Source organism: Diceros bicornis, chromosome 31 (genome assembly GCF_020826845.1).
Source record: "Diceros bicornis minor isolate mBicDic1 chromosome 31, mDicBic1.mat.cur, whole genome shotgun sequence".
Classification (NCBI taxonomy): domain Eukaryota; kingdom Metazoa; phylum Chordata; class Mammalia; order Perissodactyla; family Rhinocerotidae; genus Diceros; species Diceros bicornis.
In genome coordinates this window covers 582,942-598,384 of record NC_080770.1, presented here as the reverse complement: position 1 = coordinate 598,384, position 15,443 = coordinate 582,942, and the positions used below count along the sequence as shown (strand labels likewise).

The window sequence follows — 15,443 nt, the reverse complement described above, 5'->3', positions numbered from 1 at the left end:
GCACTGGCAGCTGTGTGCCCCTCCCATCTCTGGGTTCCATGCAGAGGACCTTCGGGGCCTGGGCTGGCACCTAGCACGTAGTGGACATGCAGAGAATGTGGCCAGCGAACACTGGCTGGGGACGGAGACCTGAGATGACCCACCAGGGGAAGGTTTGAGGTCACTGTGTTTCTCAGGCTCCTTCCCTGGACGCGGGACGGGTCAGCCTCACAGGGAGAAGATGCAGAGGTTCTGCCTGAGTGGAGCAGGGCAGGGTGAGGGGCCACAGGCTGGGCCCCACGGCAGGCGAGCTGTCACGCACAGCCAGTGTCATGGGCTTGACCTCCAGGCTCCGAGAACCTCTTCCCAGCCCTGGGACAGGGTGGCTGGGACGCGCTGGGAGGGCCCTGGGGTGACAGGAACTGTGGGGCCGTCAGCGAGGGCCTGGCCAAGGCAGCCGTCCAGGAGCGATTGTGAGTCATTTCGGGGGTGACAGGTCCAGGAACCGCACCCCAGCCCTCCTCTGGGGAGGCTCCCCACCCAAGAGATGCCATCCCTCCAGGAGGGTGGTCCCAGTGCAGTGTGGCGGAATGGACAGTAGAGCCACAGTGCCTCCTGCCCGTCCTGGGGCTCAGGAGACGTGGATGTAACATGGGCCGGGGTGGAGGCATCAGAGACGAGACCTGACTCACGAGTCCCCAAGAGGAGGAGGACCCCTGTCTGGTCCCAGCCCCCTGCAGCAGCCACACACGGGGCAGCCAGAAAAGGCCCAAGTGTGCAGGATGCTCGCTGGGCACCCCGAAAGATGGCATGGCCTGGGTTTGGGAGGCCGTGGGGCCAGCTGGGGGGGGCCTCAAGGCCCTCTGGCCATAGGCAGAGGGGGAAGGTGCCCGGGAGGCAGGACCCTCACATGAGGCGTTCCCAAACAGGCCTTGTAGGAGGCCACTCCATGGGGCCCCAGTGCCTGGGGGAGGGATGAGTGTGGTCAAGGACTTCAGGGGCAGCTCGGCCCCACGAAGAGGACAGAGTGGACGGGCCACCCGGGGTACTGAGCTGTCTGTCCGTGGGGTCTGCAGGGCTTGTGGCAGATGGTGGAGGGAGAACCCAGGACCCCCAGGGGTCGGGTTAGGGGGCAGCAGGCTGTGGCTGGGCCACCTTGAGAGGTCAGGGGGCAGTCCTGGGGCTGTGCCAGACCCAGCTTTCCCCATGTTGGGTGGGCCCGGAGTGCCGGAGGAGGCTTACTGCTCTGGGCTGGAAACGCATGAGGTGCGCCGTGGTGCTCCAGGCTCATCGAAAACCCCGTGCGTCTGCGTGGGGAAGGGTGTCCCCAGACTGCCCCCACTGACGCGCTAGGATACAGAGCTGGAGCCCGGGTCACAGAGTCCCCCTCCCTCCCGGGTACAGCACTGTCGCCTGCCCTGGACCCCTGCCAGGCCAAAGGGCAGAGAAGTCCGAGCCCCCCTCGGGGAGCTCCCAGGGCTCAGAGCCCCCCGGCAGGGTCTTTTCCGCATGACCAGGGCCAAGAAGGAAAGGGAAGCTGAGGCATCTGCCCAGGACTGCCCGGCCCTCCTGGCCCTACAGGCCCCTGCAGCCGCTGGGGCCCCGCACACGGGCCCGCCTCCTTCCTCCTCCCAGACTGCTGCAGTGGGTGTGAGGGCGGGCGGGGGGCCGGCGGGGGGCAGGAGGGCTGGGCTCCCTGCGGAGAGCTGCTGAGCCCAGCCCAGAGAGTGCCCTGCCCACCAGCTCTCCGGCCACCTCTGGGCCCCACGGGCCCCGATAGCTGTGTGGAGGACGGGGTGGGTGGGCTCAGGAGGCCGTTCTGCTGCCCCAGCCCAGGTAGGGGGAGGACCCCACACTCCTTGGCGCTGGGGCCTGGGTGCAGAGTCTGCTCTCAGATACCAGTCCCCGGTTCCCTTGACCGTCCTGGCCCAGGGAGGTGGGCGCCCGTGTTACGGCCCTTGTGCACCTGTGCCTGAGCCGGGGGCGCAGCGGGGAGCCCGCGGGTGGGGCAGCCCTGCAGGGCCCAGGGTCCTCGGCCTTTCAACCATGCCTTCCCTCCATGCCCTGGGGCCCCGTGATGCCTGCAGCCCCTTCCTGCATGCGGGCCCCGCACCCTGGGGCGCCGCCGCCTGGGCGGATCCACCGCCACTCCTCCCGCAGTGCCTATGACGCCTATACTTTCCCCGTCTCGACGCGCGCCTGTGCTTGCTGTAAAGACGATAATTAGAGACAGAGTCGCAATTGGAAAATGAGCCTGAGCAGCTGAGGGGCTGGATAAAGAGGGCGACCATGGGCTTCCCCAGAGAAGCTGCCGTCTGTCGGGCTGAGGCCGCAACCTGCTCAGAAGGGCTCCTGAGGGTGCACTCTCCACTCCCTGCCTCCAGGGGGTGGCAGGACTGCTGGGGACCCAAATATCCCTCCCTGAGGACCCTGGAGCTGTAGGAGACCATCACACCCAAGGCTGAGCCACTGCCCAGCGTGGCAGGGGAGCTTCACCAAGGAGGGGCACCTCCACGCTGGGCTTTGAGGGGTGTGTAGGAGTCTGCGGGGGTAGAGGACTGTCTGGGCAGAGGGCAGCAGATGGAGGAAGATGAAGGCAGGGAGGGAGCCGCCAGAGTTCCAGGATGCAGCCCAGGGCAGCCCCCCTGCACCCCAGCCATGCGTCCTGGCCCCCCCAGGCCCGTGAGCAGCTCTGTGAGGGCAGCAGGCCTGTGCCCTGACCTCATCCCCCAGGCCCTTTGTCCTCCCGGCGTTTCCAAGTGGCTGTGCACCAGCAGGTGATGGCGCCACTGTTCCCTCGACGGTACGGTGGGGATGGGGGTGGCCCCACGTCACATGGCTCCTGGCGCACAGTTGGCTGTCGGCAGACTGCCGTCGTCATGGTGGCGGTGCCTCATCCGTGTGACTTGCTGCTGGTGGAGCGTCACTGCCAGGCTCCTGTCACTCCGAGGCCGCCTCTCTCCCATGTCTGGAGGCAGGGCCACTCCCCCACACCCGTGACTCCTGCCTCCTCAGGACCGGCGTGTGCGTGGGGGGTGTGCACACACCGTGCTCCTGCCGCTCTGTCACGGCGTCCACTGCCGCAGCCGGCTGGCCGGCGTGGTCCTGGTCCGTGCCCTCGGGTCATGTGGCGCCTCCGTCTGCTCAGGACCCTGGTGGCTGATCCGCACTCGCCTCCCTCCCACGTCACTCCCCGTTTTTACAGGAACTGTAGCAGCATGGCTGGCCCCAGGCTGTGCCCGCCTGCCGTCGGGGTGCTGTCCTGGTGCCCCACCCTGGCAGCCGTCCCCGGGCACTGACAGTGACAGCCCTTCGCCCTGTGGGGTCTCTCGGGCTCACGTTCAGGCGTTTCTGGCCATTCGCCTCTCCTCCCAGGACCCTCACCTGCTGTATGCCCACTGTGTCCCCCCTGTCCCCGGCGTTCAAGGACTTGTAGGACTTGTCCCCTTGGGGTACCAGCCTTTGCTGCCTGTCACCGCTGATTCCCCGGTTCCTCGATGCCTGTCAGCCTTCTTTGGGGTCTTGCAGGACGGGACAGAGATGTTGCTTCTAACGGGCCAAGTCCTGCCCATGTCTGGGAGGGCAGCCCGTCCTGGAGGGCGGAGCCCCTGGGCCCCGCTCTGCTGCCTCCTCTGCCTCCTGCTCCTCGCGCTGCTCATCCTCCAACCTGGAATCACAGGGCTCGAGCCCTAGATCAAAGGCAGCCGTGAGAGGCCCCAGGAGCCGCAGCTCTTCCCGGGGCACAAGCCGGGACTCAGCAGGCACCGTGCTGCCCGTCGGGCCTTTCCTGAACTCGGGAGCTTTCCGGCACGGGGCTCCCACAAGGTCTGGGTCCCCCACCTGCCGCCTGTCCCCAGCCGGGCCTGTGGCAGCTCCGGCCCCCGGGGAGCCAGCATCGTCTCAGGCCCACTGCAGAGGCTGCGGCTGCAGGGCGGTCGGGGCGTGACGGGGCGCCAGGGGGCCCGAGATGCCTCCTGACGCCACGGGAGCAGGTGAAGTGTGCTAGAGGGAAAGAACACAAGAGTGACCCGTGGGGGGACTTGTCTTCAGTGCGTGTGACAAAGAATTCATTTCCCGTAAAATCAAAGGGCTCCTGCAAATTGGTAAGAACCCCCGAGAGTCGGTCACCACGAGAAGGCGTTCAGGTCCCCACTGACGCGGCAGCAAGAGCCGGACACGACTCCTGGTAGAGCTGGGACAAAAGAGCCTGTGGGCGTCCGTCAGTGTTCACAGAAGGGCGGCCCTCGAGAGGGAGCAGAGGTCACTATTGGGCTGCGGTGTGTGGTCAAGGGGTCACTCTGCACGTGACAGCGCCCAGGCCCCAAATGCCGGAGGTGGCCCCGACCCTTGTGATGATCTCCTTATGCCCACAGGGACGAAAGTCACCTTGGGGAAGGTCAGGTTGGGGCTCGGGAAGGGAGAGCGCAAGGCATCCTGGGTTGAGGCTGCAGAGCAGTCCAGCCAGAGGGCAGCGGGCCAGGCCACACGGGAGAGAGGCTGCTGGTGGCCCTGGTGGTGTGTCCCTGCAGGGGAGGGCAGGTGCCCGCTGTGCCTACGTGACAAGGGGGCGGCAACCAGAACCGTGGGTCCTGGACATGTGAGGCGAGGGGAGGTGAATTAGCAGAGCTTTCCGTCCCATAGGGGGCCAGGGGAGGAGGGCCCGTCCTGGTGTCATGGGGAGAGCACTGGGCTGGGCACAGGAGTCGGACACCTCTGTCCAGGGGTCTGCAGGCAGAAAGGAGGGTGACAGGTGGGGGTCGCAAGGCGGCAGAGGCTGGGTGTCCTGGGGGAGGGGTCCGTGTGGGGCCTCGTGGGGCCGGCGGGGGTGGCCTGGGATCCAAGGGCACCCTGGCTCCCCTCCTGGGGGTGGCTGAAGGCCTGGGGGAGGGACTCTGGGAGCCAGGGTTCGCCTGAGACCCAGGGCTCCAGGAGGCATGTGGCGCGGGGCAGAGGGACACTCCACACAGAGCCCTTCTGGGCAGTGACCAAGGAGCGTGGAAGCAGACAGTGGCCCGGGAGTCCGGCAGGCTCCAGCAGGCTGGTGGGGGGCGGGGGAGCCGGATCCAGATGGAGTGAGGGGCTGGGTTGGGCGTGGGGATGGGACGGGACCCTCGGCCAGGGCCCTGGAGAGCAGGCTGTGGCCACCCCCAGGAAAGCTCTTCGGGGTCGGGGAGCCCACGGCCTCGAGTCCTCCAGGCCCTGGGCGTGGCCCCAGGTGGGGTCTGATGGGCCTCTCACCCCGCAGGCCTCGTGAAGCTGGGCATTCACTGTGTCACGTGCCAGAAGGTGGCCATCAAAATCGTCAACCGGGAGAAGCTCAGCGAGTCCGTGCTGATGAAGGTGAGCCGAGAGCTGGGCCTGGCGGGGCAGGCGGGGCCTCGGGACCAGCCTGGGGTGGCCTCGTGGTGGGGGCGCTGTGGGGGCCCCAGAGCTGGGCTGCAGCGAAGCCAGCCCAGGTGGGTCCTGCCCCTCCTGCCCCTGGTGTCCCCCTCTCCTCTGCGCCCTCCCCTGGCCTCCATCAGTCAGTCAGTCCGCCTCAGTCCGTCACCACCGAGTGCGCCGGCCCCTCCCCTCCAGCCCTGCCCACGCTTTCCCGCTCTTCAGCCAGCAGCCTGGGGCACAGCCAGTGCTGTACTGACCGCTGAGACAGCCGGCTGGGCCTCAGCTCCAGTTAGAATGAGGACCAGACTCCCGCCTCTGAGGAGGAAAGAAGAGGTGATAGGCCCCCCTTCCCGCCCCTCCCTCCCAGTCCTGGGAGCCCCTCAGCCTCCTGGGGAGTCTGGTCCCTCTTTGGGACTGGAGCAGACCCCACGTGGCGGGAGAATTCCTGAGGTCTGACCAGACGCTCAGTGGGGAGGGGGCTGCCCAGGCCTCAGGGTCTCCGTCTGTCTGCTCGCATGGGGGTGTGGGGCGGCTGAGACCTCCAGGTGGGGGGCAAAGCAGGGGCTCCCCCATCACCAACGGCTGCGGCCCCTGACCCCCCTGCCCACCCTCGCTGTGGTTAATTCACTCGTCCACGTGGATATCTGCTCTGAGCGGGCCGCAGGGTAGTGAGCCTCACCCTCCCAGCACCTGGGGACACATGGGATGGTGATGGGGACACCAGGGGACGGTGATGGGGACAGTGAAGGGGGCTCTGCTCAGGCGGGTGGAGACGAGCAGGGGGGCTGCTGGCGGGTGAGAGCCAGGGACAGTGAGGACTCCTCTGGTTGCTGGGGGCAGGGAGGGACTTGGGCCCAGCGGGGGAAACCCGGGGACAGGTCAGACAGTTTTAAGGGGTGCGGCTGGTCCTGGGGTGGGGGCAGTGCAGGTGGGGGTCAGGCAGATTCTGGGCTTTGGCTGGGGGGCTGGGGCTCCCAGGTCCAGTCTGCTGCCCATGAGGTATCCGGGTGGAGAGACAGGTACTCGGTGAAAGGGAGTCTGGGGCTGTAACTGGGCCCACCTCTACCCAAGGCCGGCCGGCCGCCCCACGTGGATGGAGACCCTGCCCTAGAACGGCCCTGCTCCAGAGCCCTGTGCTGCCCCCATGAGCCCACCAAGGCACCTGAGGGGCTCGGCCCACTCAGACCCCTGAGGGCAGGGCAAGCAGCGGTTCCATGTCCCCCCACAGCCTGGCCCCACATGCGGCATGGGACACGGAGCCTCGGAAGGAAGGGACAGGTGGGTGGGTGGATGTGGGGGTGTGAGGGAGTGAGCCCCCACCCCTCCCCCCGCCATGACGCGCTCTCTTCTTCGAGCAGGTGGAGCGGGAGATTGCGATCCTGAAGCTCATCGAACACCCTCACGTCCTAAAGCTGCATGACGTTTATGAAAACAAAAAATATTTGTAGGTATTGCTGGGTCTGGAGAGCTGGGGTGGCCGGAGCAGGGGCTGGGGTCTTGGGCAGTGGGGCTGGTCTGGGAGCTGTCTTAGGAGGGGTCTGAAGGAAGAGCCCCAGGCCGTGGCAGTCACTGGCCTGCTCTGCTGGGGACTGGCAGAGCCACCAAGTGGGGCGGGGCCTCCTGGAGGAGTGGGCTGCGGCTGGGGGTCAAGGGGCGGGGGCCTCTTGGATCCTCTCTCCCTGGCCCCATGGAGCCTCGCGGCCCCGTCACCGCCGGGGGCTCCCACTCTCCCTCCCCACTTCCACTGAGCCCCCATCTGCTCCCTCCTGGGCTGGGGACCCCAGGCCGGCTGGCTGCACTGTCACTGCCCCAGGCCCCTCACCAGCCTGTTGTCCCGCCGCCGACCCTTCCTGGGGACGGCCAGCCCCGGGCTGCTGAGTGTGGCCGACCTGTCACTACCCGCTGCTGCCGAGGCCAGCGGACATCTCACTGTCCAGGCCGACCTGGGGCAGAATCCTGGTGCCCCCAGGTCACCAGCCGTCGGGTCTCAGCGAGCTCGCCTGGGGGTGCGGCAGCCATCACCCACAGGGGTGACGTCAGGGGAGAGTCCAGCTCTGCCACTGCTGCGTGTGTGACTGTAGGAAAGACCCTGGCTCGCTGTGCCGTGTCCCTGAGGGCGAAGGCTCTAGGCCCCTTCCTCGGGGACGTGTGGGTTGAGCCAGGACACGAGGCCAGGGGCTGGCTCGACCCCCTAACCCGGCCCTGACCTCCGGCCACCTGGCCTCCTAGCAGCCTGGGTGCCCAATGCAGGCCGACCGGCTGCCCACGTGGCTGTCCTCAGCCCCTGGGCCCTGCTCTGGGCAGTGGAGTTAGGGCAGGAAGCCGGTGCGAGGGCAGCCCTGGGGGAGCAGGGAGGCTTGGGGCCCAGTCCCCCACCCAGGTTACACTCTCTGTACCTCAGTTTCCTCTTGTGTCACCATTGTGCCAGCCAGGGTCCCAGCGGGGCACAATGGCCAACTCCGAGTGCTTAATGAGGGCAGGGTGAGAGGAGACACCCCGCATCGGGGACCTTGGTCACCACAGGCCTGGGTCCTGACACTGGCGGGCTGGTGGAGCTCGGCCACTGTCAGAACCGTGACGAGGGCGTAGTGGGGACTCACGGCCGCTCCTGCCCCACCGCCATCGGCCTGACCGGCTGCCTTGCGGTGTCTTGGTGACGTCCCGTGAGTTTGGGGTGCAGGGTGCGGGGCTGTGCCCACCTCCACCCAGCACGCAGGAGACCCCTCACAGCTGCGCGGCTGCTGAGACACTATGAGGGCAGCACACGGGGATGGGCAGAGCCTGGGTCGAGGAGGCCAGCCTGGGGGCAGGAAGCAGGGGAGGGGCCTGGGACAGCAGGCCAGATGGGCACAGGCCAGGCAGAGGTGATGGGAACGGGGTGCCCAGACGAGGGTGGACAGGTGGCCGGTCCCGGGGGTCCCAGGTTCCAGGTGCCCCTGCTCTTCTGCAGACAGGCTCCTTGTGCCCCAGGGTCCCCAGCCCCACTGACCCCTTGGTTCCTGCAAGACCAGCCCTTGGGACGGCTGCTCCCCCCACCTTCTGCCCCCGTGGCCAGCTGGGTGTGTCTGAGGCCCTTGCGAGCCCTTGTCCCGTGTGTCTCTCCTGCACTGTCCTCTCTTTTCACACCCACCCGGGACCACCACCCTCGCTGGCTCCCGCCAGCGCCTCCTGAGGTGTGTGCTCAGTGACCCTTCCAGGGTCCCCTGAGACCCTGCAGGCATCAGTGTCCATCGTCCCATGCCCCCCCACCCGCTTCCCCTGGAAACCAGCCCCTCAGGCTCCACCACAGAGGCTCAGCTCGGACACAGCCTGCTTCTCACTCCCCACCTTCAGAGGGGCACGGGGTCCCCCCAGCCACCGTCACCCCGGCCAGAGCCTGGACACCTTCCTCCCCCTGACCTCCCCATCCCATCTCGCCCCCCACCCCACGGCCCTGCACAGCTGCTCAGAGGGCCTTGGTCCCTGGGCGCCTGCCTGGTGCCATGATACAGTGGGTGGAGGCGGCGCCAGGGCACCTGGCTGAGCAGGGGGGTCCAGTCCCTCCAGCAGCACCCCCGGCACTGCTCCAGCGGCACTGGCCCCAGTTGAGGGCAGTTGCCACCTGCCAGCTGGGCCAAGCCCTCCTCCCAGCCCCTCCCCTCCATCTTCTGAGACCCTGTTTGAGGGGGGCCTCCCCAGGGCGCCCGGCTGCACCCTGCTGGCCCCTGGCCCACTCTGTTTTGAGGTCTGTCCTGCTGCCCAGGGCTCCCTGAGGGCCCAACTGTCTGACTCGTCCCCGTGTAGGGAGCCCCACCTGGGCTGGCCAGGGAGGGCCTGGAAGGGCCAAGGCCACGTCTTGCACGGGGTCAGCAGCGCTCTGGTCAGGTGCCCCCCTCGCCTGGGCCAGCATCCCTCAGCTGGGGGCCTTGCGGCCCTGCTCCCAGGCCCCGGGCGCCACAGAGCCACAGGCCGCCCTCGGGGGGCCCTCCTGCTGCGGGCGCGGGGACGCAGTGGGGGCTCAGCTGGGGGCCCCAAGGTGGGCCAGGCGCCCGCGTGTGCACACCGACGCCCACCCGTCCCCACAGATATCTGGTGCTAGAACATGTGTCTGGAGGCGAGCTCTTCGACTACCTGGTCAAGAAGGGGAGGCTGACCCCCAAAGAAGCCCGCAAGTTCTTCCGGCAGATCATCTCCGCGCTGGACTTCTGCCACAGCCACTCCATATGGTGCGTGCCCTCACGTGCCCCCACACCCCGGGTGCAGCGCCCCCAGGTGCCCCCAGTCCCCCCCAGGCGTGCCCCCCCATGCTTGCACTCTCCCGCCCCGTCCCCCTGGAGCAGACAGCACGTCCTTTACTGCCTCCTCAGGGGCATGAGGACATTTTCTGCCAAGGCTTGGGAGCCCGAGCCCCTCCTCGGCTTTTTCAGGGGTCGGGCCCCAGGTTGGCCTCCGCCCAGAGCAGGTGTGAGGGAAGCAGCGAAGGGGACGGGCCCCAGGGAGCAAAGTAGAGCCTGCTCAGGGGCCACAGGAGCAGGTGGTGTGACCTGAGAGACCCCTGTCCCTCCACCCCGCAGACGAGAACCAGGCAGCCTTATGTGATGGGCTGCCTGTGACATCACCGGGCTGGGCTGCCACTGCCCCGTGCCATGTGATAGGTGTGGGAGGGGAGGCGGCTCTAGGCCGGCCGGCCTCACTCGCCGTGCTTCCCAGCCACAGGGATCTGAAGCCGGAGAACCTGCTGCTGGATGAGAAGAACAACATCCGCGTCGCAGACTTCGGCATGGCGTCTCTGCAGGTGGGGGACAGCCTGCTGGAGACCAGCTGCGGGTGAGCGGCGCCTGCCCCTCCTAGCCAGCCGCCGCGGCCTGGCGCCCCCTCCCGGCCGCTGCTAGTTCTACACAGGCGGGGAGAGGCGGCCCAGATGCTGCTGCCCCCAGCCCAGCCTGTGGATGCCGCGAGGGGTCTCTGTGTCCACCCAGCCAGGTGGCCTGCAGCCCCAGGACCCCCCTCCAGCCTCCCACGGCCTGGGCTGGAGGCAGGACCCCTGGCTCTGGCCCCGGCTCGTGTGCGGTTCAGTGAAGGAGTGGCAGGCAACCCCCTGGGCCAGACCCTCCCTTGCTCTCCTCCAGCCCCGGAAGGCAGGCCCAGCCCCGCGGCTGCTGCCGTGTGTGCACCCTCAGCAGTGGGGCCCAGGCTGGGACCCCAGGACGTGCCCGGGGGGCCTTCCTCTGACGCCCATCTCCTTGGACCAGGATGGACGGGCAGACAGCCCTGAGCATGGAGAAGCCCCCGCCTCCCAGACCTCAGTCTCCCCCCAGGAGCATGCAGGGGATTAGGCTGTGGGGGTGTTGGCACCAAAGCCCCTTGAGCCTCCTGAAGGGCCTGAGGGCCCACAGTGGGGCCTCCACCCTGGGCACGTGTGGGGAGCAGGGAGGCCCCCCGGGACAGCCCAGAAGTCCAGGAGGGACAACCAGTGCTGAGCCTGGGCCCTGACTGCCCGTTTCCCTTCAGGTCCCCCCACTACGCCTGCCCTGAAGTGATCCGGGTAAGTAGCCATTGCCGCCCCGGCCCTCGCGGGCCCCCAGACCCTGGACGGCCCGCGCCGTGACTCCCTCCCTGACCCTGGCATGCGCCCTGCCAACCGCACTGTGTCCGCAGGGGGAAAAGTATGACGGCCGCAAGGCGGACGTGTGGAGCTGCGGTGTGATCCTATTCGCCTTGCTGGTGGTGAGATCCCCGCCCTCCCCTGCCCTCCCCTCCATCCCCGCCCCGCCCCCTCCATCCCTGCCCCCATTTCTATCCCCGCCCGCCCCTCCCCCTCCATATCTGTCCCCTCCCCCTCCATCCCCACCCCTCCTCTCCCCCTCCATCTCTGTCCCCTCCCCTCCATCCCCGCCCCTCCCCCTCCATCCCCGCCTCTCCCTCTCCATCCCCGCCCCTCCCTCTCCATCCCCGCCCCTCCCCCTCCATATCTGTCCCCTCCCCCTCCATCCCCACCCCTCCTCTCCCCCTCCATCTCTGTCCCCTCCCCTCCATCCCCGCCCCGCCCCCTCCATCCCCGCCTCTCCCTCTCCATCCCCGCCCCTCCCTCTCCATCCCCGCCCCTCCCCCTCCATATCTGTCCCCTCCCCCTCCATCCCCGCCCCTCCATGTCCGCCCCTCCCCCTCCAGATCTGTCCCCTCCCCCTCCATCCCCGCCCCTCCATGTCCGTCCCCACCCCCTCCGTCCTTCCCTCCGGCCGGCCTTCCGCCCCGTGGTGACCCCGTCCCGGCCGGCAGGGGGCGCTGCCCTTCGACGACGACAACCTGCGGCAGCTGCTGGAGAAGGTGAAGCGGGGCGTGTTCCACATGCCGCACTTCATCCCGCCCGACTGCCAGAGCCTGCTGCGTGGCATGATCGAGGTGGACGCCGCGCGCCGCCTCACGGTGCGTCCCGGGCCGGCGGGCCTGCCCTCCCGCCCCCCAGCCCGTGTCTGGGGCCGGAGGCTCCGTCTCCATCGCCGCCTCCCGAGAGGGGGGCTGGCGCGCACGGAGACCCCACCTGTGCCCGCGAGTGTGTACGGGGAGCCCTGGGTGTGTGGGGGTGTGCGTAAGGGTGTGTGAACTCACATGTGAGAGTGCGTGCACAGCTGTGTGTGCACAGGCGTGTGTGGGTACGTGAACAGGTGTGTGTGGGCATGTGCATGGCTGTGAGTGTGTATGCGCAGGTGTGCAAGCACATGGGCACAGATGTGTCCACGTGCGCATGGGTGTGAGCATGTGCTGGGTGTGGGCACGTGCATGGTCCTCCGCCTGCCAGTGTGGTTCTGGGGTGCTGGGTGGGCCCGGAAGGTGGGCGTCTGCTGTTAGTGGCCCTGGTCTCCTGACGGTTTCTAAGCCGGGCCCTCAGCATGACCCACTCCCACGGCTGGGGGCTGGGGTGGGAGGGTCTGAGGGAAGCCCCCACTTCTAAAAGAAGCCCAGGGCCAGCCGTCTCGGCCTCCTCCTTGGGGCTCGGCTGGTGCCAGGATGGTAGGTCCCCAGGACAAGGGCAGCAGGACTCCCCTGGGCTGGCGTCTCCAGGATGGGGGTGGCCTGGTGCCCCAGCGGCAGCCCTCTCCCACTCTCCTGGACAAAGCTGTCCTCAGTCGGGTGGAGAGCTGGGCTCTCTGAGCCTCCTGCTCACACCTGCACCCCAGCCCCTCCTGTGCAGGTGGACCGGGCCCTGGCTGCTTCCCTGCTCTCCTCCCTCACCCCTCCTTCCCTGAGTCCCAAGAGGGACCCGGCAGCACAGGCCACCAGGCCCCCCTCACTGCCTGCCTGCAGCGCCCACCCCTCCCCTCCTAGCTTCCTGCTTTCTCTAGGTTGGCGTTTCCTCTTCCACTGGGGTAGGCAGGTCAGGGGTGCTAGCCTGGAGCCTCTGGGAATGCAACCCTCCCCCTCCCCCTCCGCTCCTCCCCCTCCCCGCCCCTCTCCCCTTCCCGCCCCCTCCTCCTCCCTCCTCCTCCACCCCCTCCCCTCCCTCTCTTCCTCCTCCTCCTCCATCCTCCCCTTCCCTTTCCTCTCCCTCCCCACTCTCCCCCTCCCCCTCCCCCTCTCCTGTCCTCCCTCTATCTCAGTCCTTTTCTCCACCCTCTCCCCCTCCCCTCTTTCCAGCTCCTGTTCCCTTCTCCTCCCCATGCCTCCCCCTCCTGCTCCCTCTGGCCTTCTAATGTGGGCTCTCTTCTTCCTCCTACTAACTCCCTGTTTCTCTTTCCTCGTAGCTAGAGCACATTCAGAAACACACATGGTATATGTAAGTAGCTTCTCCTCCCCCTCATCACCTGCTTTGCCTGTGGCTGTGGCCCCAAGGGCCTGCTAGGGAAGGCGAGGGGAGAATCCAGCGCAGGCCTGCCCCAGCCTTGGGCCGCCTGGCCGGCCAGCGCTCAGGGACCCTGGGCCAGCCTGCGCTGGGCACAAGCGGGGCGCAGGAGGCGTGCAGGGGCCGGGCACAGGCGGGGCGCAGGACTCAGGGTCCCCAGGAAGGGGTGGGCCTCCTGCCCTCTGGCTGCCTCAGGGTGGGTGTGGAGCACCCCGCCGGCCGGCCGGCCGAGGGGAGTGACAGCTGCCCTGTGGTCCACAGAGGGGGCAAGAATGAGCCGGAGCCAGAGCAGCCCATCCCCCGCAAGGTGCAGATCCGCTCGCTGCCCAGCCTGGAGGACATTGACCCCGACGTGCTGGACAGCATGCACTCGCTGGGCTGCTTCCGCGATCGCAACAAGCTGCTGCAGGACCTGCTGTCTGAGGAGTGCGAACAGCAGGGCGCCCCCGGGCGGGCGGCGGAGGCGGTGGGGAGTGGGGGCCGTGGGGGAACACGGGGTGGCCCGGGACTGCCGCCCAGGAGCGGACGCGCCCGTGTGGGCCTGTCGCCCGCTGCAGGGAGAACCAGGAGAAGATGATCTACTTCCTCCTCCTGGACCGGAAGGAGCGGTACCCGAGCCACGAAGATGAGGACCTGCCCCCCCGGAACGAAATAGGTACGGCCTTGGGGGCCCGGCCACGCGCTCCGCTCTGGCCCCACGGGCTGCCCGGCCCTGACCCCCGTCTGCACGCAGACCCTCCCCGGAAGCGCGTGGACTCCCCGATGCTGAACCGGCACGGCAAGCGACGGCCCGAGCGTAAGTCCATGGAGGTGCTCAGCGTGACGGACGGCGGCTCCCCGGTGCCCGCGCGGAGGGCCATCGAGATGGCTCAGCACGGCCAGAGGTGCGTGCCCGCCGGAGGACCCTGCGCCCCGGCTCCTGCGCCCTGGCCTGGTCAGCGTCGCACCCTCACGGGCAGTCTGGGCCCGGCCTGGCGCATTTCTGCTCCCTGGCTCTGGGCTGCGCCGAGACCACTGGGTGGGGTGGACTGTGCTGTGCTGAGGGCTGGGCTGCTTCCGCTGCACTGGCTGAGCTGGCTGGGCTGGACTGGGCTGGACTGGGCTGGACTGGGCGAGCTAGGCTGGGCTGGACTGGGCTGAGCTGAAATGGACTGAACTGAGTTGGACTGGACTGGACGGGGCTGGACTAGGCTGAAGTGGACTAAGCTGAGCTGCACTAGACTGGACTGAGCTGGACTGGACTGAGCTGGGCTGAGCTGAAATGGACTGGACTGGACTAGACTGGGCTAGACTAAGCTGAGCTGGACTAGACTGGGCTGAGCTGGACTAAACTGGACTGAGCTGGCCTGAGCTGGACTGGACTGAGCTGGGCTGAGCTGAAATGGACTGGACTGGACTAGACTGGGCTGGACTAAGCTGAGCTGGACTAAACTGGACTGAGCTGGCCTGAGCTGGGCTGGATGGGGCTCGGCTGGACTGGACTGGGCTGAGCTGGAGTGGACTGGGCCGGACTGGACTGGGCTGGACTGGACTGGGCTGAGCTGGATTAAACTGGGCTGAGCTGGACTAGACTGGGCTGGGCTGAGCTGGGCTGGGCTTGGCTGGACTGGGCTGAGCTTGGCTGAGCTGGACTGAGCTGAGCTGGGCTGGGCTGAGCTGGGCTGGGCTGGGCTGGGCTGGGCTGGGCTGGGCTGGGCTGGACTGAGCTGAGCTGGACTGAGCTGGGCTGGGCTGGGCTGGACTAGACTGGGCTGGGCTGGGCTGAGCTGGGCTGGGCTGGGCTGGACTGGGCTGGGCTTGGCTGGACTGGGCTGAGCTTGGCTGAGCTGGACTGAGCTGGGCTGAGCTGGGCTGGACTGGGCTGGGCTGGGCTGAGCTGAGCTGGGCTGGGCTGGGCTGGGCTGGACTGGGCTGGGCTGGGCTGGGCTGTCCTGTCCTGTCCTGTCCTGTCCTGTACCCAGTCGACCCTGGCCCAACCTTTAGTCACCCGTTGCAGGCAGTGTTGGGCAGGGACGTGGAAGTGGGGGGCGATGAGCAGGTCTGGCTGTCCCGCAGACCGCCTGGAGGAAGAAAGTGGTCTGGGTCCTGCAGAGCCTCAGCTCTGGCAGATCCTCAGTCTGGTGCTGAGTGTGGCCTGTTGGGGGCGAGGCCCGGCGTTCCTGCCCAGTGGGGGCTTCAGCTGTCTGGACACAGCCCTGGGGCCCGGGAGCACTGTGGGAGGTCCCAGCAGCCTGGGCCACCCCTGGTCAGCTGGTGCTGGGTG

At 68.0% G+C, this 15,443-nt stretch overlaps 1 protein-coding gene across 3 annotated transcripts in view; it reads left to right on the top strand.

The window, feature by feature from the left end:
- Positions 1-15,443, top strand: part of BRSK2 (BR serine/threonine kinase 2) — a 70,020-nt gene that overhangs the window by 37,316 nt on the left and 17,261 nt on the right. For all 3 annotated transcript variants that reach the window (XM_058526062.1, XM_058526061.1, XM_058526060.1), the window contains exons 2-12: positions 5,225-5,319; positions 6,720-6,805; positions 9,426-9,566; positions 10,051-10,167; positions 10,852-10,885; positions 10,999-11,067; positions 11,620-11,766; positions 13,083-13,114; positions 13,442-13,606; positions 13,738-13,835; positions 13,914-14,064. In XM_058526062.1, coding sequence (XP_058382045.1) covers positions 5,225-5,319; positions 6,720-6,805; positions 9,426-9,566; positions 10,051-10,167; positions 10,852-10,885; positions 10,999-11,067; positions 11,620-11,766; positions 13,083-13,114; positions 13,442-13,606; positions 13,738-13,835; positions 13,914-14,064 — 1,135 coding nt within the window. The remainder of the gene's footprint in view (positions 1-5,224; positions 5,320-6,719; positions 6,806-9,425; positions 9,567-10,050; positions 10,168-10,851; positions 10,886-10,998; positions 11,068-11,619; positions 11,767-13,082; positions 13,115-13,441; positions 13,607-13,737; positions 13,836-13,913; positions 14,065-15,443) is intronic.